Source organism: Cherax quadricarinatus, chromosome 40 (genome assembly GCF_038502225.1).
Source record: "Cherax quadricarinatus isolate ZL_2023a chromosome 40, ASM3850222v1, whole genome shotgun sequence".
Lineage (NCBI taxonomy): Eukaryota > Metazoa > Arthropoda > Malacostraca > Decapoda > Parastacidae > Cherax > Cherax quadricarinatus.
The window spans coordinates 9,866,544-9,893,878 of NC_091331.1; the positions used below are offsets into that span (position 1 = coordinate 9,866,544).

The window sequence follows — 27,335 nt, forward strand, 5'->3', positions numbered from 1 at the left end:
GGTTGTAGCACTTATTACCTCCTCTCATACCGTAATTCAAGACTTTGAATTTTCTGGCATTCTTTTGGCATCTCTTCTGTTTAAATTTATAGATATGGACTTATTTTTTCCTGTTGATGGTAATAAGAAATCTTCCATATAAACTCTTGTTTCCTTTTACAGTTTTATAAGTGGTTATCATGTCTCCTGGTTTCTGCTAATCTTGGTTAGTGAGGACGTACCTGTGGCATATCAAATTCTTTCAGCCTGTCTTCATAATTCTTTCTTATAAACTGGAAGCCATTGTGTAGCTTGCTCTTACACTTATTTCTTGGTTGTTCACATTTATTTACGTATGAACATCATGTCAGAACTCTTTAATGATGTAGTTGAAGTTCTAACAATAAAGATCGAGAACCAAAACCTAGTCATCGTAGTTGTATATAAGCCACCAGATGCAACCTCACAACAGTTTTAGGAACAGCTACTGAAAATTGATTACTGTCTGGAAAGCCTTCCAGCTCCATCTCCAAACATCTTAATGTTTGGTGATTTCAACCTAAAGCATACAAAATGGAAGAATGTAGCAAATAATGTTATAGCAGAAACAATCCCTGGAGGCAGTGCAGATGAAAGTTCACACACACACATGAGCTACTAAATCTCTGTGATAAACACAACCTAAGTCAACAGATAGTGGAGCCAACAAGACTGGAAAACACACTTGACCTAATCTTCACAAATAATGAGGACCTGGTAAGAGACATAACAATATCAAAAACAACTAATTCCAATCACAATCTAATCAAAGTTCAAACTTACGTGCACAGGAGTCCTGGTCACCAAATGTACGTAGCTGTGAAGGTGTCTTCACCAAATACAACTTCAACAACAAGAACATCAACTGGGACCAGGTGAACCATGTCTTAAATGAAACATGTTGGGAAGATATCTTAAATAACATGGATCCAAACCAGTGCCTTGAGAGGCTCAACTTACTGGCAGCTGAAGTATATTCAAGGCATATTTCCCTAAGAAAGAAGAAAAGAAGAAGTAAACTGGAGAGAGAGAAAGATGTTCCCTCTACAGAAGATGATGAAGAATCGCTGAGCTCCTTAAGAATGCTAGATTATCTGATACACGGAAGGAAGCGCTGACCAGGGAAGTGGATAATAACCCATGTGCAACATTTGTGTAACACCCTTTCAATTTTCATACCACTGGTAGTGTCGTCTGTGTAAAAAGAAACATTTCTGAAACGTGTAATATGTGTTTGGCAGGCTGGCCTGCTGGCTGACCAGCAGCTGGCTGGCCGGCCGGCTGACTGGCCAGCTGGCTGGCTGATTGGCTGTCTCTATCTCTGTCTGTCAGTATTTATCTCTGTCTCTGTCTATCTTTTTCTGTCTCTGTCTCTCTCTGTCTTTATCTCACAGGTACACATATGTGAATACAATTATACATAGTGTAAATTACCTAGGATAACCCAAAAAATCCAGACAAAGTGCTGTACTATGCTTGTAGATATATAATGCATAATAAACATGACTGGCAACTGGCAAGTAATACGCATTTTCACTTGTTCAGGAATCAGACGTGATAGTGTGTAATACCAGTTGGTTCAGGAGAAACTCTCTGAGACAAGAGAGAGAAGAAGATAGAAAGACAGACACACACACAGGCAGACAGAAAGACAGGGACACATTGGCAGACAAAAAGACAGACACAGGCAGACAGAAAGACAGTACGACTCTGCGTTTAGCAAGCCATTAATCAGTCTAAAGATCAACAATCCAAATGATTTTTTCGTGAATGAGCCTCGAAACTCCATCAATGTATGCCAGATTTCCGACATTACCTTAACTCCAATGGACTTTAAAAAAACCCATTGACAACATGCCCATACACTCAGCCTCAGGCCCAGACTCATGGAACTCTGTGTTCATTAAGAAATGCAAGAAACCCCTTTTGCATGCCCTAAGGAGAAGGAGCTTAGACATGGGTGAAATTCTAGTCACTAAAAGCAACGGATATAGCCCTACCCCATAAAGGTGGCAGCAAAGCATTAGCTAAGAACTATAGACCAATAGCTCTAATGTTCCACATCATAAAAATTTTCGAAAGTGCTAAGAAGCATGATTGCAAACCACTTGGATTCCCAAAAACTACACAATCAGGGCAACATGGGTTTAGAGCAGGTCGTTCGTGCCTCTCACAGCTACAGTGGACCCCCACATAACGATTACCTCCGAATGCGACCAATTATGTAAGTGTATTTAAGTAAGTGCGTTTGTACGTGTATGTTTGGGGGTCTGAAATGGACTAATCTACTTCACAATATTTCTTATGGGAACAAATTCGGTCAGTACTGGCACCTGAACATACTTCTGGAGTGAAAAAATATCGTTAACCGGGAGCCCACTGTACTGGATTTTTATGATATGATCTTGGATGCACTGGAAGAAAACAGAATGCAGATGTAATATACACAGACATTACAAAAACCTGTGACAAGTGTGATCATGGCATAATAGGACACAAAATACGTGCTAAAGGAATAACTAGCAAAGTGGGGAGATGGATCTTCAATTTTCTAACCAATTGAACACAGAGTAGTGGTCAACAGAGTTTAATTGGAAGCTGCCATAGTGAAAAGTTCTGTTCCACAAGGCACAGTACAGTACAGTACTCGCCCCCATCCTGTTCCTCATCCTCATATCAGACAGATAGAGATGTAATCCACAGCACCATGTTATCCTTTTGCAGACAATACTAGGATCTGCATGAGGCTGTCATCTGTTGAGGACACAGTTAACCTCCAAGAAGATATAAACCAAGTTTTCCAATGGGCAGCGGAAAACAGTATGATGTTCAATGAAGACAAGTTCCAACTACTACGTTATGGAAAACTGGAGGAGATAATAACCAGAAAAATATTAGGAGGCACCTGGGAGTGGTATTGTCTGAGGATCTCACTTTCAAGGATCGCAACAGTGCCATGATCACAGCTGTAAAGAAAATGATAGGATGGATAATGAGAATGTTCAAAACAAGAGATACATTAGCATCTCCATTCAAAGCCAGTGAAACTGCAGTTCTAGACAGGCTACAGAGAACCTTTCCTGCACAATATAAGTTCTATCAAACACCTCAATTACTGGGAACACTTGGAAGCACTTGACTTGTACTCACTGGAATGCAGGCGAGAGAGAGATATCATAATCTACACTTGGAAAATCCTAGAAGGAATGATCCTGAATCTACACACAGAAATCACTCCCTATGAAAGTAAAAGACTGGGCAGGTGGTGCAGAATACCCCCTATGAAAGTAGGGCACCATTAGTACACTAAGAGAAAACACCATAAGTGTCTAGGGCCCAAGACTGTTCAACAGCCTCTCACCAGGCTTAAGGGGAATTACCAATAGGCCCCTGGCTGCCTTTAATTAAGAGGGAGCTGGACAGATACTTTAAGTTGGTGACGGATCAACTGGGCTGTGGTTCGTATGTTGGACTGCATGCGGCCAGCAGTACCAGCCTGGTTGATCAGGCCCTGATCCACCGGGAGGTCTGGTCGTGGACTGGGCCACGGGGGCATTGATCCCCGGAGTACCCTCCAGGTAGACTCCAGGTATGTATATTCTACACTGCTTGTTTTAGTGTTTCTTTCTTTATGTATATGTAGGTTACTTTAGATTTGGCAACTGCCACATTGACACTTATCACAATTTCATTAACGTGATATTCTGGCAGCAATCTTTCATCTTTCATCTTAATATTTTAATATTTTACTGCACACCCTTATTCAGTGTGTGACTTTTTTCTTTCATTTCTAAACATGCTAAACGCAACCCAGTTATATTTCCTTATTGTTATTTAACAGTGGCACTCCAAACATTCCTTCTCTGCACTACAATAGGATCTCGCTTTAGCATTATGGTCTCCCTAAACAATTATTCTCTCTGTTCAGTACTTACTGTATAAACATTCATTTAACACTTAGCAGACTCTCACTCTCTCATCCATACTCCCCTCATTTCTAGATGAGAAATATTGAAGACACTTTGTAGCTTACTTCTCACATTTATTCATATTCTTGAATTTTGAATATTTATAACCACACTTTTCTTTTGACAATTGTTCATTTCACATTATCACTGCTCAATTAGATCCTGTTCTCTTGGATATGGTATACATGTATCTGTCTTAATCATATTACTCATATTCCATCTTTCCCAACTCTATTAACTTTGTGTTAGGATATCCAGCTTCCTTTTGCTGTATTTATAACATTCCCAGTTGGTTCTTTTTTAACATCTGCTTTTACATTCACACGCATTCAGTATTCAGAAAATCAAACTTCAAACTCTCCTTTTTCTTTTTAGTAATTGCATACAGAAAGAGAGGTTTACAAGCTTCCTTTTCTCATTATTTTTGGCATCCTATACCCTGAATAGCATAATAGGGAAAATTTAACTCGCTTCTCTATGAAATTGAAAGGGCAGTACTACTACTATGATAAGAATTAAGAATGGACTTTAATGTAAGTATGAATCTGTAAGATTTATCTGTCCTCCAGCATGTGCACAAGACTAAAAGAAAAGGGCAGCAATCCTGTCATAATGCAAAACATTTTAGACTTGATTTTTTTTTAGCTCATCAGCCATTTCTAACCAAGGAAGGGTGACCTAAAGAGAGGGAAGATAGTTTCACCTTCATATATGGCCTAGATGCTTTTTCAGGAGAATGAAGACATCACCATTCCAGTAATCCAGTGGTTGTGGCACACTGCTTTCTCTTTGGAGCTCATTCCAGCTATTCACTACTACTATTACTACCACTATTATTACTGTTCATGTTCCTATTATTAGCATCTATTTGCAGAGCTAGTGGTGGGAGAGAGTATATAATGTAGATAGGCTGACAGATTGTTTCAACAGGTTACATAATGCGTTTCTTAATTTCAGCAGTATGAAAGATCACAGACAGAAAATGAGCATGTTTCTTTCTTAAGGAGGATAAGGCTTTATTCTATGTTGCTTGCTTTTTAATTTCTTACAGAGAACAGTAGTTCCAAAAACCACCTGAGGTCCACAGTTCAAGTTGCCTGTATACTACAGTATATGACATGATGGTAGAGCTTGATGAGATGCTTTTTGCACTCTTGCTCTCACTATAATATCTTGTTTTATAGATCTCTTCATTTCTACACCATTTTGAAGTATGTTGTTGTGCATATTTGTTGTTGGGTTATTTTTCCTCTTATGTCTAAATTTGCTCACACTTGTGGCTGATGACATGGAATGCATCATGGATATGAATTGCTGAATGTGAAAAATATTTTTTGACTAGTTTTTCATGCTTTGTCATTATCATTGATGTACTATGAGAGTGAACTGATAGTGACAGTAGCATATTTTGTACAATTCTGTAAATTTTGTAATGTTAAAAATGGAACATGTTACAGCACTGAATAACCAAAAGGTTCTTGTGTTTTGTAAATAAAATAAAATAGTTATTCATATTTATACTATTTGGTTAATTATTGGCTGAGATTCATGTATATGGTAGCTCTACACATGTATAGTGTCGATATTTTATTAAATGTACTAACCGAGACATGGAAGTGCTAATGTTTCCTGTTACTATTGATCCACCACTTGGAGAGAAAACTTTTGACAGGTTTTAGGCCACCTTTGACTAAAGTATTATCAAGTTATGGTAGGATTTGTTAATGATCTAGAATGAACTAACTTATGGTGTCTAAAGTTCTTCTCGAAATTGTCGGTTAAAGGTGAATTTTTCTAGGCATGGAATTATGACCTTTTTATTTCATGTAACATTTCAACAGTTTGCTTTGATACTAAAATTATATTCAAGTTCAGTAAGCTATTTTCTACTTTGGAGATGCATGGCGTTTTTTTACCTTTACAAATTTTTTTAAAATTTACCCATACTGCAACTATTTTCCTGTAGAGGAAATAGATATACAGTACAAGTATACTGTATTTCTTTTCTCATGGTTTTTTAAGTCGGTGTGTCTTGTAACATCAGCTTAATTGGGTTTAAGGAATTCTGAATGTATCTTGATTTCATTACATGATGTTTTCTCATTTTCAAGAATCCAGACAAGCTTTTAAGATTTTTTCCTGTTTAATACTTTTCAAATATGCCTATGTTTGAACCACTGAGAAAGCTTTATATTTTTACTCATGGATGCTTTAGAGGAGCAATATGTTCCTGAATCTGTTTCACTTACCTAAAATTGTATATTTGCCTATGTACAGTGGACCCTCAGTTAACGACACTAATCCGTTCCAGAGAGCTTGTCTTTAACTGATTCTGTCATTATCCGAATTAATTTTCCCTATAAGAAATAATGGAAATCTTATTAATCCGTTCCAGATACCCAAAAGTATTAAAAAAAAATATTTTTTACATGAAATATACATTTCCCTACATAGAAAACAGTGAGACATGCAGAATAAATACATAAATAATAAAATGACACTCACCTTTATTGAAGATGTATTGATGAGTGATGAGACGGGAGGAGGGGAGAGTATGGAGGAGTTTACAATTGTTTGGAAGGGGAATCCCCTTCCATAAAGACTTCAGGTAACAGGTCTTCTTCTGGGCTTACCTCCCTTCTTTGTTTTTTAATGCCACTAGGACCAGCTTGAGAGTCACTGGACCCCTGTCCCATCAAAAATCTGTCCAGAGTGCTCTGTTTCTGGCATCTCTTTAAGATTTCCCTAAAATGGGACACAACATTGTCATTGTAGATGTTGCCAGTACGGCCTGCAACAGCTGTGTCAGGGTGATGTTCATCCATAAATGTTTGCACATAAGAAAGCAGGAACACTGTAGCAGGCCTGTTGGCCCATACTAGGCAGGTCCTTCACAAACCATCCCACTAACAGAATCTTATTTGCCCAACCCAATTTTCAGTGCTTCCCAAGCAATAAGCTTTGATTATTCTATTCTCTCATACGCAAGTCCCAATCAAATCAAATCGTGTGTGTGGGGAAGTACCCTGGCTGGTATGTGGGGAAGTACCCTGGCTGGTATGTGGGGAAGTACCCTGGCTGGTGTACATAAAAAAGCAGGAATACTGCAGCAAACCTGTTGGCCCATACTACCACCCTCTACCACCATCACCACCACTACCACTTTTGTATCTTTCTACAAACTTTTTCTTGAATTCTGTAGTGTTTCTCACCTTTACCAAAGGGCTGGCACTATTTAGGGGTGGCTTATTTAGCAGTTATTAGCACTAAAAACAATGGAATAATACAAAATGTATCGCATGTATGCATGGAATCGTCCTCACTGGCTTGTAAACAATGGCACACTGGCTGTACATTGAGTGTCCGGGCCGCTTGTGGCACGCGGACACGTTCAGGATGATTGTCTTTAACCGAGTTCTTTGTCGTTAACTGAGCCAATATTTTGATGCAAAAAACGTGTCGTTATCTGAGTTTTACGTTATCTGATGACGTCGTTAACTGAGGGTCCACTGTATATGAAAAGAAAATTAATCATTCCAGTCCAGATTTACTTGAAAATATGTGGGATTATCTCTTGGAAATAAGTAATGATAAGGAAACTCGTATTACTTTGTAGTATTTTATTTCATGAGAGCATTTTATTCTGTTCATCAGATTAAACAGTTTGCTGAGTCTTAATAATATGCTATAAGAAATTTTGTAGAATTTTATCACACACTTCTTTTCACTGTTCATACGTATATACTATACATGAATGAATTGATGAATTTGCATCCTATGTAGGAAATGTCACTGATTGGACAAGTCACTATAAATTTTAGTGCTAAATATAAACAAAAAGCACTGCATTTCTCAAAGTACATTCTGCATCAGACAGTAATGGTGGACCTTGGGTGGTATTTGAATGACTGTTTTCTTAAGCTAGAAAATTTTTCTCCTGCACAAGAAATTTTCATGGATCTTTATTACCAGTATAAAAACATACTTCTTTTCACTGTGAACACACGTGTAGGCATATGTGAAGGTCATATATTAATATACTGTTCAGTACTCTATTAATATATTTTCCTTTCACTACACCTGACTTCTGAAGTTTAAGATAATTGATGTTGTTGGTTTAGAATTAACTTCAGTATACATGTCTGTATAAATATGTGTGTACACTCACCTATTTATACCTACCTCTTTGTGGATACAGGGGCTGAGTCTCAGCTCCTGGATCTGAATTTAACTTGCCACTTGTCAGATTCATTCCCTCCTAACCTTGTGGACCCTATTGTGCCTGCTCTTAAAGCTATGTATGAAGCTGCCTCCACAACTTCAAGATCATTCCACTTCCTAACCACTCTCAGACAGATAAAACATTTCCTTGCATTTCTGTGGCTCAACTATGTCCCTAACTTCCAGTTTTGTCCCCAAGTACCCGTTACTCATCTGACACAGACATGTATACACAAATGCACAGAGGTATGATAAAGCTCACGGAACAGGGAAGGAGTGACCTAGTAGCGACTGGTGAAGAGGCGGGGCCAGGAGCTGTGACTTGACCCCTGCAACCACAATTAGGTGAGTGTACACACACACACACACACAGGAGCTAGGACTCGACCCCTGCAACCACAAATAGGTGAGTACACAGAGGACACAAGACAGGATGTTCCAGAGATTGGACACAGTAACAAGGGGACACAGTTGGAAGTTGAAGACACAGATGAATCACAGGGATGTTAGGAAGTATTTCTTCAGCCACAGAGTAGTCAGTAAGTGGAATACTTTGGGAAGCGATGTAGTGGAGGCAGGATCCAGACATAGCTTTAAGCAGAGGTATGATAAAGCTCACGGTTCAGGGAGAGTGACCTAGTAGCGATCAGTGAAGAGGCGGGGCCAGGAGCTCGGACTCGACCCCCGCAACCTCAACTAGGTGAGTACACACACACACACACACACACACACACACACACACACACACACACACACACACACACACACACACACACACACACACACACACACACACACACACACACACACACACACACACACACACACACACACACACACAGAGGCAGAGGTATGATAAAGCTCAAGGTTCAGGGAGAGTGACCTAGTAGAGACCAGTGAAGAGGCGGGGCCAGGAGCTTGGACTCGACCCCTGCAACCTCAGCTAGGTGAGTACAACTAGGTGAGGTGAGTGCACACACACACACACACACACACACACACACACACACACACACACACACACACACACACACACACACACACACACACACACACACACACACACACACACACACACACACACACACTCGCACTCACACTCTCTCGTTATATTAAGAGTCATTCCTGGCCATTTATACAAATGTCTTTGTCATCTTGGAGTGTGCAGCACCAGTGTGGAGCCCCCACATGAAAAACATGTTAGAAAGTCCAGAAGAAGGTCTCCAAGGCACTGTCCTGGCACCTCTGCTGTTTCTTATCCTCATAGCAGACATAGATCAAAACACCTTGCATAGTTTTGTATCATTATTTGCAGATGACACTAAAATAAGCATGAAGGCCACTTCAGTAGAAGACACTGAAAAATTAGTGTAAGATATAAGGAGTATTTTCTAGTGGGCAGTGGAGAACAACATGACGTTCAATGGTGATAAGTTCCAACTGCTCAGGTACAGAAAGAATGAACTCAAAAGGAACACTGTACACAAAAGCCAAGAGGATTGTTAAATAAAACAAAAGGAACACATGAAAGACTTGGGAATAATAATGTCAGCTTATCTTTCTTTCAAAGAACACAATGAGACAAAGGTCATGACAGCCAGGAGGATGATGGGTTGGGTAACGAGAACCTTCAAAACATTGGAAATAATGCCAGTGGTGACACTTTTCCACATGCTTGTCCTCCCTCCTTTGGAATATTGCGCATTGTTGACAGCCCCATTTGGGGCAGAAGAAATATCAGAGCTGGAACAATTGCAGAGATACAGTGGACCCCCGCATAATGATTACCTCCGAATGCGACCAATTATGTAAGTGTATTTATGTAAGTGCGTTTGTACGTGTATGTTTGGGGGTCTGAAATGGACTAATCTACTTCACAATATTCCTTATGGGAACAAATTCGGTCAGTACTGGCACCTGCACATACTTCTGGAGTGAAAAAATATCGTTAACCGGGGGTCCACTGTAATTTACAGTCCATATAGAGCCAGTAAAGCCTTTTAATTACTGGAAATGCTTTAAAGTCTTAAATTTGTACTCACGCAAGTGGAGGAGAGAGAGATACGTTATAATATATACCTGGAGGGCCTGGTCCCAAATCTGCACATGGCCATAACATACTGGGGTGAGAGATATGGGAGGAAGTGCAAAATAAACCCAGTGAAAAGCAGGGGTGTGGTGGGCACAATAAGGGAACACTGTATCACCTTCTGTGGCCCCAGATCATTCAATATCTTGCCAGAAGATATCAGAAACACTGCTGGAACAAGTGTAGAAATCTTCAAGAGGAAACTGGACAAGTATCTTTACCAGGTGCCATATCAGCAAGGCTGTGATGGATATATGGTGCTGTGGGCCACCAGCAGCAACAACCAGGTTGACCAGGCTAGCACCAGAAGGGAGTAGAAACACTTGAAACTCATCAAAGGTATAATGGATAAGTATGCTGCTAGGATTGTTCCAGAGCTAAGGGGTATGAGCTAAAAGGAGAAACTATCCGAATTTAATCTGACACCATTGGTGGATGGAAGAATTGGTGGATATGTAATAACATACAAAATACTCAAAGGAACTGATAGGGTAGACAGGAACAAACTGTTTGAGAGGTGACAAACAAGTACTTGGGGGTACAGCTGGAAGTTAAAACTCAGATGAACCACAGAGATGTTAGGAAGTACTATTTCTTCACTCTCAGAGTGGTCAGTAAGTGGAATGATGATGAAGTAGTAGTGATTTAAGCAGGCTATTTGCATAGTTTTAAGAACAAGTATGATACTCCTCATGAGGCTAAGAGGGAATGAATCTGGCAAGTTGAGGAGGTGGCTAGGTCTTGACCCCAGCCATCACACACTGATGAGTACCTATAGGTGAGTCCATATTCACTTACTTGCTCACACTTTCTCACTCTCAGTCACTCTCCCACTTTCCCTCTCCTACTTTACCACTCTCTCATTCCCATGACCACTTCCACTGCCATTCTCACCCTCTCTCCCATTTTCATTCCTACTCTTACTCTTCCACTCCTACTCTCACTCCCTTCTTCCACTCCTATTCTTACTCCCCTACTTCCATTCTCACTCATTCCCACTCTACCATTTTCACTCCCACTCCCGTTTTCACTCTGTAGATACATACTTAATTTATCATATTCAAAATTGTTTGGATAATTTTAAACTTCAGAAGTCTGATGTTAGACTCAGCATAGCTATTATTGTTATTATTACATCTACTATAATGTTTTTCCCTGAACTAACCCGTCTCGGTGCTGTTCTCATCTACAGAGAATGCCCCAAGAGACAAAAAGGAATTAATGAGTGCTTTTGGGATCCAAGTGAATTCAATTACAGAGATAATTGGGTTATGATTTTCGAAGCTAGTAATCCTCTCAATGAGAAAGGTGTTCAATTTAAACACGAAATAAGTGTTTATGAAAATGGTAAGTTTTTAAGTTATTGAAAAATTGTAGGTAAGTAATACTTGATTTTTTTCTGTCTTGATTTGATATGTCATTAAGATTCAGTCTCAAGTATTTACAGTTGAACCTTGACTTACGAGTTTAATCCGTTCCATAACTCAATTTGCTCGTACAAATATCAAATAAATTTTCCTCATTTAAATTAGTCGAAAAGCCATTAATCCGTTCCTGCACTTTGGAGACAAGACAAAATACTTGAATATGATGCTAATATCAACTGTACAGCTTATTTATCTATCACAATTCATTTAACATGACATAATAAACAACATAATTAACACAAACATGATATATACTCTAGAATGAATAAAATAGGCCATAATATGGTGGCAGAGGCAGCGGTGGAAGCATTCGCCATTTCCTGTCCCACTTTGGCTAATAGTATCTTCCCATGCTCTTATTGTAAGAGAAAATGCAGTATTTGTAAAGCAAACTGCAGTAGATCATTAGTTTTCTAAGGAAAACACTGAAACAATGTATTTATAAATAAGAAATATTGTATATAAAAACATAGGTAGTAGGTTGGTAGACAGCAACCACCCAGGGAAGTACTACCGTCCTGCCAGATGACTGTGAAACAGAAACCTGTAACTGTTTTACATGATGGTAGGATTGCTGGTGTCTCTTTCTGTCTCATAAACACGCTAGATAACAGGGATATCTTGCTACTCCTACTTGCACTTTGGTCACACTTCACAGACACGCATATGCATATATTATTTTTTTATTATCACACTGGCCGATTCCCACCAAGGCAGGGTGGCCCAAAAAAGAAAAACTTTCACCATCATTCACTCCATCACTGTCTTGCCAGAAGGGTGCTTTACACTACAGTTTTTAAACTGCAACATTAACACCCCTCCTTCAGAGTGCAGGCACTGTACTTCCCATCTCCAGGACTCAAGTCCGGCCTGCCGGTTTCCCTGAATCCCTTCATAAATGTTACTTTGCTCATACTCCAACAGCACGTCAAGTATTAAAAACCATTTGTCTCCATTCACTCCTATCAAACACGCTCATGCATGCCTGCTGGAAGTCCAAGCCCCTCGCACACAAAACCTCCTTTACCCCCTCCCTGCATGCATATATATATATTTTTTTTTTTTTTTTTTTTTTTTTTTTTTTTTTTTTTTTTTTTTTTCAACAAGTCGGCCGTCTCCCACCGAGGCAGGGTGACCCAAAAAAGAAAGAAAATCCCCAAAAAGAAAATACTTTCATCATCATTCAACACTTTCACCACACTCGCACATTATCACTGTTTTTGCAGAGGTGCTCAGAATACAACAGTCTAGAAGCATACACATATAAAGATACACAACATATCCCTCCAAACTGCCAATATCCCAAACCCCTCCTTTAAAGTGCAGGCATTGTACTTCCCATTTCCAGGACTCAAGTCCGACTATATGAAAATAACCGGTTTCCCTGAATCCCTTCACTAAATATTACCCTGCTCACACTCCAACAGATCGTCAGGTCCCAAGTACCATTCGTCTCCATTCACTCCTATCTAACACGCTCACGCACGCTTGCTGGAAATCCAAGCCCCTTACCCACAAAACCTCCTTTACCCCCTCTCTCCAACCCTTTCGAGGACGACCCCTACCCCGCCTTCCTTCCCCTATAGATTTATATGCTTTCCATGTCATTCTACTGTGATCCATTCTCTCTAAATGACCAAACCACCTCAACAACCCCTCTTCTGCCCTCTGACTAATACTTTTATTAACTCCACACCTTCTCCTAATTTCCACACTCCGAATTTTTTGCATAATATTTACACCACACATTGCCCTTAGACAGGACATCTCCGCTGCCTCCAACCGTCTCCTTGCTGCTGCATTTACCACCCAAGCTTCACACCCATATAAGAGTGTTGGTACTACTATACTTTCATACATTCCCTTCTTTGCCTCCATAGATAACGTTTTTTGACTCCACATATACCTCAACGCACCACTCACCTTTTTTCCCTCATCAATTCTATGATTAACCTCATCCTTCATAAATCCATCCGCCGACACGTCAACTCCCAAGTATCTGAAAACATTCACTTCTTCCATACTCCTCCTCCCCAATTTGATATCCAATTTTTCTTTATCTAAATCATTTGACACCCTCATCACCTTACTCTTTTCTATGTTCACTTTCAACTTTCTACCTTTACACACATTCCCAAACTCATCCACTAACCTTTGCAATTTTTCTTTAGAATCTCCCATAAGCACAGTATCATCAGCAAAAAGTAACTGTGTCAATTCCCATTTTGAATTTGATTCCCCATAATTTAATCCCACCCCTCTCCCAAACACCCTAGCATTTACTTCCTTTACAACCCCATCTATAAATATATTAAACAACCATGGTGACATTACACATCCCTGTCTAAGACCTACTTTTACCGGGAAGTAGTCTCCCTCTCTTCTACACACCCTAACCTGAGCCTCACTATCCTCATAAAAACTCTTTACAGCATTTAATAACTTACCACCTATTCCATATACTTGCAACATCTGCCACATTGCTCCTCTATCCACTCTATCATATGCCTTTTCTAAATCCATAAATGCAATAAAAACCTCCCTATCTTTATCTAAATACTGTTCACATATATGCTTCAATGTAAACACCTGATCTACACATCCCCTACCCACTCTAAAACCTCCTTGCTCATCCGCAATCCTACATTCTGTCTTACCTCTAATTCTTTCAATTATAACCCTACCGTACACTTTTCCTGGTATACTCAGTAAGCTTATTCCTCTGTAATTTTTACAGTCTCTTTTGTCCCCTTTCCCTTTATATAAAGGGACTATACATGCTCTCTGCCAATCCCTAGGTACCTTCCCCTCTTTCATACATTTATTAAACAAAAGTACCAACCACTTCAACACTATATCCCCCCCTGCTTTTAACATTTCTGTCATGATCCCATCAGTTCCAGCTGCTTTACCCCCTTTCATTTTACGTAATGCCTCACGTACCTCCCCCACACTTACATTCTGCTCTTCTTCACTCCTAAAAGATGGTATACCTCCCTGACCAGTGCATGAAATTACTGCCTCTGTTTCTTCCTTAACATTTAAAAGTTCCTCAAAATATTCTCGCCATCTACCCAATACCTCCATCTCCCCATCTACTAACTCCCCTACTCTGTTTTTAACTGACAAATCCATATTTTCCCTAGGCTTTCTTAACTTGTTTAACTCGCTCCAAAATTTTTTCTTATTTTCATTAAAATTTCTTGACAGTGCCTCTCCCACTCTATCATCTGCTCTCCTTTTGCACTCTCTCACCACTCTCTTTACCTTTCTTTTACTCTCCATATACTCTGCTCTTCTTATAACACTTCTGCTTTGTAAAAACCTCTCATAAGCTACCTTTTTCTCTTTTATCACACCCTTTACTTCATCATTCCACCAATCACTCCTCTTTCCTCCTGCCCCCACCCTCCTATAACCACAAACTTCTGCCCCACATTCTAATACTGCATTTTTAAAACTATTCCAACCCTCTTCAACCCCCCCACTACTCATCTTTGCACTAGCCCACCTTTCTGCCAATAGTCGCTTATATCTCACCCGAACTTCCTCCTCCCTTAGTTTATACACTTTCACCTCCCTCTTACTTGTTGTTGCCACCTTCCTCTTTTCCCATCTACCTCTTACTCTAACTGTAGCTACAACTAAATAATGATCCGATATATCAGTTGCCCCTCTATAAACATGTACATCCTGGAGCCTACCCATCAACCTTTTATCCACCAATACATAATCTAATAAACTACTTTCATTACGTGCTACATCATACCTTGTATATTTATTTATCCTCTTTTTCATAAAATATGTATTACTTATTACCAAATTTCTTTCTACACATAGCTCAATTAAAAGCTCCCCATATATTTATATATATATATATATATATATATATATATATATATATATATATATATATATATATATATATATATATATATATATATATATATATATATTATACACACACACACATATACATATACATACATACATACATACATACATACATCTAGGTTTTTCTCCTTTTTCTAAATAGCTCTTGTTCTTCTTTATTTCTTCTATTGTCCATGGGGAAGTGGAAAAGAATCTTTCCTCCATAAGCCATGCATGTCGCATGAGGCGACTAAAGTGCCGGGAGCAATGGGCTAGTAACCCTTTCTCCTGTAAACATTTACTAAAAAAGAGAAGAAGAAAAATTTTATAAAACTGGAATGCTTGAATTTGTGTGGATGTAGTGCGGATGACAAGAAACAGATGATTACTGATGTTATGAATGAAAAGAAGTTGGATGTCCTGGCCCTAAGCGAAACAAAGCTGAAGGGGGTAGGGGAGTTTTGGTGGGGGGAAATGAATGGGATTAAATCTGGAGTATCTGAGAGAGTTAGAGCTAAGGAAGGGGTAGCAATAATCTTGAAGGATCAGTTATGGAAGGAGAAAAGAGAATATGAATGTGTAAATTCAAGGATTATGCGGATTAAAGTAAAGGTTGGATGCGAAAAGTGGGTCATAATAAGCGTGTATGCACCTGGAGAAGAGAGGAGTGTAGAGGAGAGAGAGAGATTTTCGGAGATGTTAAGTGAATATATAGGAACCTTTGAACCAAGTGAGAGAGTAATTGTGGTAGGGGACCTGAATGCTAAAATAGGAGAAACTTTTAGAGAGGGTGTGGTAGGTAAGTTTGGGGTGCCAGGTGTAAATGATAATGGAAGCCCTTTGATTGAACTTTGTATAGAAAGGGGTTTAGTTATAGGTAATACATATTTTAAGAAAAAGAGGGTAAATAAGTATACAAGATATGATGTAGGGCAAAATGACAGTAGTTTGTTGGATTATGTATTAGTAGATAAAAGACTGTTGAGTAGACATCAGGATGTACATGTTTATAGAGGGGCCACAGATATATCAGATCACTTTTTAGTTGTAGCTACTCTGAGAGTAAAAGGTAGATGGGATACAAGGAGCATAGAAGCATCAGGGAAGAGAGAGGTGAAGGTTTATAAACTAAAAGAGAAGGCAGTTAGGGTAAGATATAAACAGCTATTGGAGGATAGATGGGCTAATGAGGGCATAGGCAGTGGGGTCGAAGAGGTATGGGGTAGGTTTAAAAATGTAGTGTTAGTGTTCAGCAGAAGTTTGCGGTTACAGGAAAGTGGGTGCGGGAGGGAAGAGGAGCGATTGGTGGACTGATGATGTAAAGAGAGTAGTAAGGGAGAAAAAGTTAGCATATGAGAAGTTTTTACAAAGTAGAAGTGATGCAAGGAGGGAAGAGCATATGGAGAAAAAGAGAGAGGTTAAGAGAGTGGTGAAGCAATGTAAAAAGAGAGCAAATGAGAGAGTGGGTGAGATGTTATCAACAAATTTTGTTGAAAATAAGAAGTTATGGAGTGAGATTAACAAGTTGAGGAAGCCTAGAGAACAAATGGATGTGTCAGTTAAAAATAGGAGAGGAGAGTTATTAAATGGAGAGTTAGAGGTATTGGGAAGATGGAGGGAATATTTTGAGGAATTGTTAAATGTTGATGAAGATTGGGAAGCTGTGATTTCATGTATAGGGCAAGGAGGAATAACATCTTGTAGGAGTGAGGAAGAGTCAGTTGTGAGTGTGGGGGAAGTTCATGAGGCAGTAGGTAAAATGAAAGAGGGTAAGGCATCTGGGATTGATGGGATAAAGATAGAAATGTTAAAAGCAGGTGGGGATATAGTTTTGGTGTGGTTGGTGCTATTATTTAATAAATGTATGGAAGAGGGTAAGGTACTTAGGGATTGGCAGAGAGCATGCATAGTTCCTTTGTATAAAGGCAAAGAGGACAAAAGAGAGTGCAAAAATTATAGGGGGATAAGTCTGTTGAGTATACCTGGTAAAGTGTATGGTAGAGGTATTATTGAAAGAATTAAGAGTAAGACGGAGAATAGGATAGCAGATGAACAAGGAGGCTTTAGGAAAGGTAGGGGGTGTGTGGACCAGGTGTTCACAGTGAAACATATAAGTGAACAGTATTTAGATAAGGCTAAAGAGGTTTTTGTGGCATTTATGGATTTGGAAAATGCGTATGACAGGGTGGATAGGGGGGCAATGTGGCAGATGTTGCAGGTGTATGGTGTAGGAGGTAGGTTACTGAAAGCAGTGAAGAGTTTTACGAGGATAGTGAGGCTCAAGTTAGAGTATGTAGGAAAGAGGGAGATTATTTCCCAGTAAAAGTAGGCCTTAGACAAGGATCTGTGATCTCACCGTGGTTGTTTAATATATTTATAGATGGGGTTGTAAGAGAAGTAAATGCGAGGGTCTTGGCAAGAGGCGTGGAATTAAAAGATAGAGAATCACACATAAAGTGGGAGTTGTCATAGTTGCTCTTTGCTGATGACACTGTGCTCTTGGGAGATTTTGAAGAGAAGTTGCAGAGGTTGGTGGATGAATTTGGTAGGGTGTGCAAAAGAAGAAAATTAAAGGTGAATACAGGAAAGAGTAAGGTTATGAGGATAACAAAAAGATTAGGTGATGAAAGATTGGATACTAGATTGGAGGGAGAGAGTTTGGAGGAGGTGAATGTATTCAGGTATTTGGGAGTGGACATGTCAGCGGATGGGTCTGTGAAAGATGAGGTGAATCGTAGAATTGATGAAGGGAAAAGGGTGAGCGGTGCACTTAGGAGTCTGTGGAGACAAAGAACTTTGTCCTTGGAGGCAAAGAGGGGAATGTATGAGAGTATAGTTTTACCAATGCTCTTATATGGGTGTGAAGCATGGGTGATGAATGTTGCAGCGAGGAGAAGGCTGGAGGCAGTGGAGATGTCATGTCTGAGGGCAATGTGTGGTGTGAATATAATGCAGAGAATTCGTAGTTTGGAAGTTAGGAGGAGGTGCAGGATTGCCAAAACTGCTGTCCAGAGGGCTGAGGAAGGGTTGTTGAGGTGGTTTGGACATGTAGAGAGAATGGAGCAAAACAGAATGACTTCAAGAGTGTATCAGTTTGTAGTGGAAGGAAGGCGGGGTAGGGTTCGGCCTAGGAAAGGTTGGAGGGAGGGGGTAAAGGAGGTTTTGTGTGCGTGGGGCTTGGACTTCCAGTGGGCATGCGTGAGCGTGTTTGATAGGAGTGAATGGAGACAAATTAATACTTGATGTGCTGTTGGAGTGTGAGCAAAGTAACATTTATGAAGGGATTCAGGGAAACCGGCAGGCCGGACTTGAGTCCTGGAGATGGGAAGTACAGTGCCTGCACTCTGAAGGAGGGGTGTTAATGTTGCAGTTTAAAAACTAGTGTAAAGCACCCTTCTGGCAAGACAGTGATGGAGTGAATGATGGTGAAAGTTTTTCTTTTTCGGGCCACCCTGCCTTGGTGGGAATCGGCCAGTGTGCTAATAAATAAAAAAAATGAAAAACATAATAAATCATAATACACTACAGAATGTAAAGAAATATTAAACGGCTTATATAAAATGTATATGTACTTACACACTTGGAGCAGAGATGGTGGGGGAGGGCGAGGGTGGGAGATTGGCAGTGCGACATATGATGTCAGTGGCCCTGTAAACCTCCAACAACAGCATTGTTTTGTTGGATTGCTGAACTTAACTGATACAATTTATTTTGTTTAACCCTTAAACTGTCCAAACGTAGATCTACGTTGGCTCGCGTAGTGCTCCAAACGTAGATCAAGGTTTTTTACATACTTTCTTATGGAGAAAATCAAGGTTGGGGGGCTGCGAGCGCAAACATAGATCTATGTTTGGACAGTTTAAGGGTTAATCACTGAACTTAACTGATACAATTTGTTTTGCTTAATCACTGAAGTTAACTGATACAATTTGTTTTGTTTAATCACTGAAAGTAATTGATACCGCTTTAGTATCTACATATCGTAGATGTACTAAGTTGGTATTGCCTGGCTAAGTCCACAACTCGTTCACCTTGCTTATGTTTATCTATGATTTCATGCTTTAATTCCATGGAAATCATTGTCTTTTTCTTCCCAGCACTGTCCTTTGCATTTATTTTCTTAGGACCCATGGCTAGAAAAAGGAATTTTAGCCAGATGACTGTAAAAAATGCAAGCAGGCACGAGAGAACTGCTCCCACAGCGATGTAAACGTGTACTGCTTACCGGACGTTTTGGCATCAGCTGTGGCAACTAGCGGCAGCATTCTGAATTATTATTACGCACGTATTATGTATTATTATTATTATTACTTTAGGGAACTGAAGCTCTGTCATTATTATTATAATATTTTTATTATTAATTTTTTTTTTCAACAAGTCAGTTGTCTCCCACCTTGGCAGGGTGACCCAAAAAGAAAGAAAATCCCCAAAACAAAAATACTTTCATCATCATTCAACACTTTCACCTCACTCATACATAATCACTGTTTTTGCAGAGGTTCCCAGATACAACAGGTTAGAAGCATATATTAACCCTTTCAGGCTCCACAGGCCCTCTCAGAGACTTGTTCTCAGGGTCCCCAACAAGTTAAAAAAAAAAAAACATTCATATGAAAAGATAGAGAATCTTTTCCCGATCATAATGACACCAAAAGTATGAAATTTGATGGAAAACTTACGGAATTATGCTCTCGCGAAGTTAGCGGTCTCGACGATGTTTACACATTAGCGATTTTGCCCACTTTGAGCCCTATTTTCAGACAATTCCAGTATACTAGTCGACAAAAATCATACCTGTTTCACTAGAACTGCATTTTTTCTATCGAATGAGTACAAGAAACCACCCATTTACCGATTTCAACTATCCAATACAGTGATCAGAATTTTGCCAATTTCACACAAATTTCAAGAGATGCCAATTTCCAAAAAGGGTCCAGAATAAACAAGAAAGACATTCCTGGCACTAAAATATATTTTCCTCTGTTCATTAGTCACGTCCCCACCCCCCTTTTACATTCTTTTGCTTTCCATTTTGAATTTTTATTCTCACAAAAAATAGATTTACTGTTATGCAGACTACTGCATTAGTGTAGAAATGGTATAAATAATATCGGCGCACTTGTGAAAGAATATTAGACTCACCAGTTGATATGTATTGGACGCTTAGCATGATTTGTTTACTTTTGAACTTTGGTAAAAATCGAACATTTCTTCTACTTTGAGCTCAATTTCAAGGTACTTTTCATTGTAAAACCAGTCAAAATCATCTCTATTTCTGTAATATGTCTTCCATTCTATCAAATGAGACCAAGAAAACTAGAATACAACAATAAATATCATATGAAAATACAGTGCAAAGTCGCTGTTTTAATCCAAAAAAATGGTCAAAGTGTTTTTTTTCTCATTACGCACTGTGTGCTGCAGGTTTTTTTTTATACTGCACACACTGACCACATAGACCCATTCTTTCATATGTAGGCCTACCAGCTTTCTCTCACTAGATTTGAAGACGCTAGAATTTATGAGTACTAGTACGTCAAGGACCCTGGCACGTAAGCCATACTAGTATGGCCGGAACCCTGAAAGGGTTAAGATACAATATAAAAAGTGACCTGAAATAATATAATTAACTCCCTATGGAATATAATATCAGGGCCCCAATTATATATACGTATACCATCCTATTACACATCCCTCCAAACTGCCAATATCCCAAACCCCTCATTTAAAGTGCAGGCATTGTACTTCCCATTTCCAGAACTCAAATCCAGCTATATAAACATAACCAGTTTCCCTGAATCCCTTCTTTAAATAATAATAATAATAATAATATTATTATTATTATTATTATTATTATTATTATTATTATTATTATTATTATTCCTCTTCAAAGGGGGCTCCTTGGCGTGGTGAAGAGGCTCTTGGTCTGAGGAATTAACCTGTCGGTCTCCTTCCTCAGACCGAACCTAATTACCCCCCAATCCCCCGTTCCCTATCCCATCCTCCCCATCCTCCCCTTTTTCCTTTTTCCTTTCCTCCTCCTCCTCTCCACCCCTCCCTTTTCCCCTTCCTTTTTGGCCTTTGGGATTTTTTTTCCCACAGGCACGCTAGTTCCTAGGTAGGGGAAAGGGTACCGGGGTCCATCCCATTCCGTTGAGGTTCTTGGCGGTGGCGTAGTTTGCCGTGGAATCTGGATTGCCTGGGGATGTCCCGATCTCTCTCCGGTATCCCGGAGGGTGGCTTTGGGTGTCTCTCGGGCGACGTGTGTATCTCTGGAAGCCACCTTTCGGATTCCAGGGGTGGTGGCTGAAGGAGGTATGCTTTGTGGCGGATTTCCGGCTGCCCTCTCTTTTGTCCACCGAGGTAGCTCGGCAGATGTGAGGTTGCTATCCCGGATTGCCGGTTTACTGGCATGATGGGGAGGGTATGGCACGGGTTCCATGCTGCATCTGCGCTACTTGTGGTGCTGAGGTCCTCTTGGGCGTGGAGGGAGATTTCTATCCCTCCCCGGTCCCCCCCTTTTTTTATTCTTTTTTTTTATTCTTTTTTTTATTTTTATTTTCTTCTTTCTTTTTTTTTTCTTAAAAACAAAAAGAAAGAAGTAGCCTAACCATGGCAGCCCTAGTCCATGAACCTGCTACCCCCGGGCCCCTTCTTGATACCATACCCCATTCTGACCCCGCCTCGTCTTTGGACCACTCTTCGGACACTCCTCATGCCTCTGTACCTCTTGCCGGTGCTGTTTCCTCACCCGCTTCAGGTACTGAGGCCTCGACTGACTCCTTCGATTTATGTGACCTTCGCTCTCCTCTGACTATGCTTCCGGCCTCTCCCTCTACGGTGCGGCAATTTTCGAATCGCCGGCCCGTTCCACATCGGACCAACTCTGGTCCCACGCCTAAACGCCAACGACAATTAGCTGCTGATGATACTTCTCCACCTTCTCGTTCTTCTCAGAAAAGATCAACACGTCCTTCACTACCTTTCCACGCTCAGTTTCAGACTGCACAATGGACTAAATTCTTCACTTTACGACCGACTTCCTCTACTGCCTATCTATCTGACCACAGTATTGGCAAGGCACTCCTACGCCATATTGGTAAAGATATCTCTTTTCATACTCTTAAGAGCGGTACGTGCATCATCACCGTACAGAATGCTACCCAGGCTCATGAGCTTTCTCGTCTTTCCCATATCGATACTGTTCCTGTCACTATTGAAAAACATCATTCCCTCAATTCTTGTAGTGGTATCGTCATTCTGCCCCATACCATAGTTCAACAAAATTTCCAGACATGTGGCACCGACATTCTTGAACAGCTGGAACTCCAGGATCTCCCAATCCTCAAGGTAGACACTTATGTTCTTCCTTCCTGCGGGCGGAGACGATACCCTAGCAATGTGGCTCGTTTAACTTTTGACAGCCGTGAACTCCCATCCTCAATTTATGTAGCAGGACATCGGTTACAAGTTCGAAAGGTGATCCCTACACCGCAACAGTGTAGAAATTGCTGGCGATTTGGCCATCCAGCGAAATATTGCAGATCTGTCGCCGAATGCCCGGTCTGTGGTGCCGGTGACCATTCTAATATGTCTTGCAATCGACCTCCCTCTTGCCTTAATTGTCATGAGGCTCACCCTTCGTACTCTCGCCGTTGTCAAGTCTACTTAAACGAGCGGGAAATCTGTTACCTCAAAGAGGCAGAAGGTCTCCCTTATGCCATGGCAGTTTCTCATCTCCGCCTCCAAAGGAGACTACCTCGTGTTTCTTATTCCCGTGTTTCAAAACGTCCCCTCACTTCTGGGATCCCATCTTCTGCAACCACCTCTGTGGTTACCTCTCCCATAGTCACTCCTGTATCTAATTCTTTTGCTGTCCTAGGCTCAGACGTTCCTACTTCAATGCCTCAGTCTGATCTCACTTCTTCGTGTTCTCCCTCACAAGCCTCAGTAGCGACGAGATCTCGTATGACACCTCCTCCTAATCGTCCCTCTACTTCTCAAAAGCAAAAAAAAGGTCCGTTAACACCTCCTACCCATCTTCCACCTCCTCATTTTACCTTCCCTGTCTCTGTACCTGGTTCTTCCCCTCTCACTGGCTCTGTTACAAGTGTAGAGGTTCACCCTCCTCCTCGTACTGTACCTTCCTCCCCTGTTCCCTCCCAAGTTTCTTCCTCTTCTGCCACCTCCCAGGTTTCTGCCTCTTCTGTCCCCTTCCACGCTTCTCCAGTTCCCTCCACCCTTTCGCCCCCCCCTACCTTGGTACAGTCCATTACAGTTCCAATCTTTACTCATCCTCCCCCTACCATTTCCAATATTGTCTCCCATACGACATCTCTGAATTCCGAAACACTTGAAGCAATCTCTGAATATATTGCAGAGACCAAACCATCAATGGACACTGATCCACCTTCCGTTCCTTCTCTCTCCTCTGCTCCATCTGCACAACTCCTTTCTTCACAGCGCACCATTCCTTCGCTGCTTGAACGTTTTCCACTGCCTCCGCATGTGGACTTTTCTAACCCCTCTAGTCCGTAGGAACCCTTACCTGCGGATTTCAGGTATCTTTATCATTGCCAATCATGGCCTATTTACAGTGGAATATACGTGGCCTCAGGGGTAATCAGGGTGAGCTTCAGATGTTACTCTCCCAGTTTTCCCTTGTTGGTGTTTGCTTACTTGAGCCAAAATTACACTCTGCTGTTATCTCTCCCATCTCAGGCTATAATTTATTGTATTCTTCAGGTCCTTTTCCTGATGGGATCTTTAATGAAAGAGCCCTTCTTCTACGCACTGATATTCCGTACCATCAGCTATTTGTTCGTACTTCGCTGCATTACACAGCAGCCCGTATCCACTTGCATAGGTGGTATACGCTCTGTTCTTTATATCTCTCTCCTTCTCGGGCATTATCTATTCCGGATATTGCCTTTCTTGTTTTGTCATTACCGCCACCGATTCTGTTACTTGGCGATTTTAATGCCCACCATTTCCTCTGGGGGGGGGGGGTCTCACTGTGATTCCTGTGGCATTCAGTTAGAGGCTTTTCTTGCCACCCACCCCCTCCATGTTTTAAATACAGGTACTCACACCCATTTTGATCCTCGGACTCACACTCTCTCTTGCATCGATCTCTCAGCCTGCTCTTCCTCCGCCGCATTAGACTTCACTTGGTCTGTTCTCCCGGACTTACATGACAGCGATCATTTCCCAATCATTCTTACTTCCCCTTCATATTCACCACCTCTTCGCATCCCACGCTGGCAATTTGATCAGGCAAATTGGAACCTTTACTCACACCTAACTGTTTTTAGAGAGGTTCCTTCTTCGTCCTCCATCGATGAGCTTTTACACCTCTTCTCGTCCTCCGTTTTAACCGCAGCTTCTAATTGTATGCCCCAAACTTCGGGCAGGCATTCTCAGAAATGCGTGCCTTGGTGGTCTACTGCTTGTGCTCGTGTAGTACGTTTGAAACGCGCTGCATGGGGCAGATACCGGTACAATAGAACCACGGAGAGACGTCTTGATTTTAAGCAGAAGCGTGCGATCGCTCGCCGTGTCATCCGTGACGCTAAATGCACTTGCTGGCGAGATTATGTCTCCACCATCACCTCTGCTTCCTCTATGAGTGCAGTCTGGAAAAAAGTACGAAAACTGAGTGGTAAATATTCTCCTGATCTGGCTCCTGTTCTGCGGGTTGCCGGTGTTGATATAGTAAACCCACTAGATGTTGCCAATGAAATTGGCAATCATCTGGTCCGTATTTCTCAGGGACTCCATCTATGCCCCTCATTTCTTTCCTCAAAGTCTGCCAGAGAGTTAGCACCCTTGGACTTTTCTTTTCTCAGAGAAGAACAGTATAATGTGCCTTTTACACTTCAAGAACTGGAGGCAACACTCTCAGCTTGCCGATCATCGGCAGCTGGGCCCGACGACATTCATATTCGTATGCTACATTTACATCAGTCAGCCCTTGCAGTCCTATTATGCCTTTACAATCTTATTTGGTCACAAGGAGTTCTTCCACAGCTGCAGAAATCTGCCATTGTTCTCCCTTTCCGCAAACCAGGCACTACGGGACATGAAGCCTCCCACTATCGTCCCATTGCTCTTACGAGTGCAGTTTGCAAAGTGATGGAACGCCTAGTAAATAGACGTTTAGTGTGGTATTTATAGACGCACAACAGTTTCTCCACACGTCAATATGGCTTTCGTAAGGGACGTTCTACCATAGACCCCTTACTACGCTTGGATACGTATGTTCGTAATGCCTTTGTGAATAACCACTCAGTTATTGCCATATTTTTTGACCTTGAGAAGGCATATGACACAACTTGGAGGTATAATATTTTAGCCCAAGCCCACTCCTTAGGCCTTCGAGGCAATCTACCATCCTTCCTTAAGAACTTTTTAACTGACAGGCATTTCCATGTTCGGGTTAATAATGTGCTCTCCCCGGACTTTATCCAAGCTGAAGGTGTCCCCCAGGGATGTGTTCTGAGCACAACACTTTTTCTCCTTGCTATTAATGATTTGGCCTCTAGTCTTCCATCAAATATTTGGTCATCACTCTATGTTGATGACTTCGCTATTGCCTGTGCAGGCGCTGACTGTCACCTCATTACAGTTTCTCTCCAGCATGCAGTCGACCGTGTTTCCAATTGGGCCACCACACATGGGTTTAAATTTTCCAGCACTAAAACCCACCAAATTACTTTCACTAGACGCTCTGTCATCTCCGATCATCCTTTGTACCTCTATGGCTCCCGTATCCCTGAACGTGATACAATCAAGTTTCTGGGCCTCCTTTTTGACCGTAGGTTATCCTGGAAACCTCACATTATCTCTCTGAAGGCAACTTGTCACAGCTGGCTGAACCTTCTTAAAACCCTTGCTCATCTTTCATGGGGAGCTGATCGTCGAACCCTCCTTCGCCTACATTCCACCCTCATTTTATCGAAACTTGATTATGGTGACCAGATCTATTCAGCTGCATCTCCTGCTACTCTCTCTAGCCTTAACCCCATTCACCACCAAGGATTACGTTTATGCTTTGGTGCTTTTCGCTCTTCCCCTGTTGAGAGCCTCTATGCAGAAGCGAACGTTCCATCCTTATCCGATCGCCGTGATGCCCATTGCCTTCGCTACTATGTACGCTCTCATGATCTCCGCAATCCTTCCATTTATAGAATGGTCACTGATATTAGTAGACATTCTTTATTTGTTCGCCGCCCCTGTTTACTCCGTCCCTTCTCTCTTCGCCTTCATTCGCTCGTCTTCTCTTCAATTACCACCTTTCTATGTTCATGTAGCATCTCACTTTTCCCTACCCCCCTGGGAAGTTCCAGCTGTTCAAGTCTGTTCTTTCTCTCTCCGTTGCTCGAAAGCCCAACTGTCTACAGTCGCTTCCCGCTCTCTTTTTCTTGACCACTTCCTCTCTCATTCTCATGCCATTGCTGTGTACACAGATGGCTCTAAGTCTTCTGACGGTGTAGGATTCACAGCAGTGTTTCCGGACAGCGTCGTACGCGGGCATTTACTATCTTCGGCTAGTATTTTTACTGCTGAATTGTATGCCATCCTTACAGCACTTATCTGTATTGCATCTATGCCTGTGTCATCATTTGTGGTTGTCTCAGACTCCCTTAGTGCTTTACAGGCTATACAGAAATTTGATACACCTCACCCCTTAGTTCTCCGTATCCAACTTTGGCTACGCCGCATCTTTACCAAGCATAA

The 27,335-nt window shown here is 41.1% G+C and overlaps 1 protein-coding gene across 10 annotated transcripts in view; it reads left to right on the plus strand.

Annotated features, from left to right (window-relative positions):
• The window catches only part of dome (cytokine receptor domeless), a 438,464-nt gene that overhangs the window by 239,924 nt on the left and 171,205 nt on the right, over nucleotides 1-27,335 (plus strand). For all 10 annotated transcript variants that reach the window (XM_070092688.1, XM_053774864.2, XM_053774858.2 and 7 more), the window contains one exon: nucleotides 11,489-11,643. In XM_070092688.1, the coding sequence (XP_069948789.1) occupies nucleotides 11,489-11,643 (155 nt within the window). The remainder of the gene's footprint in view (nucleotides 1-11,488; nucleotides 11,644-27,335) is intronic.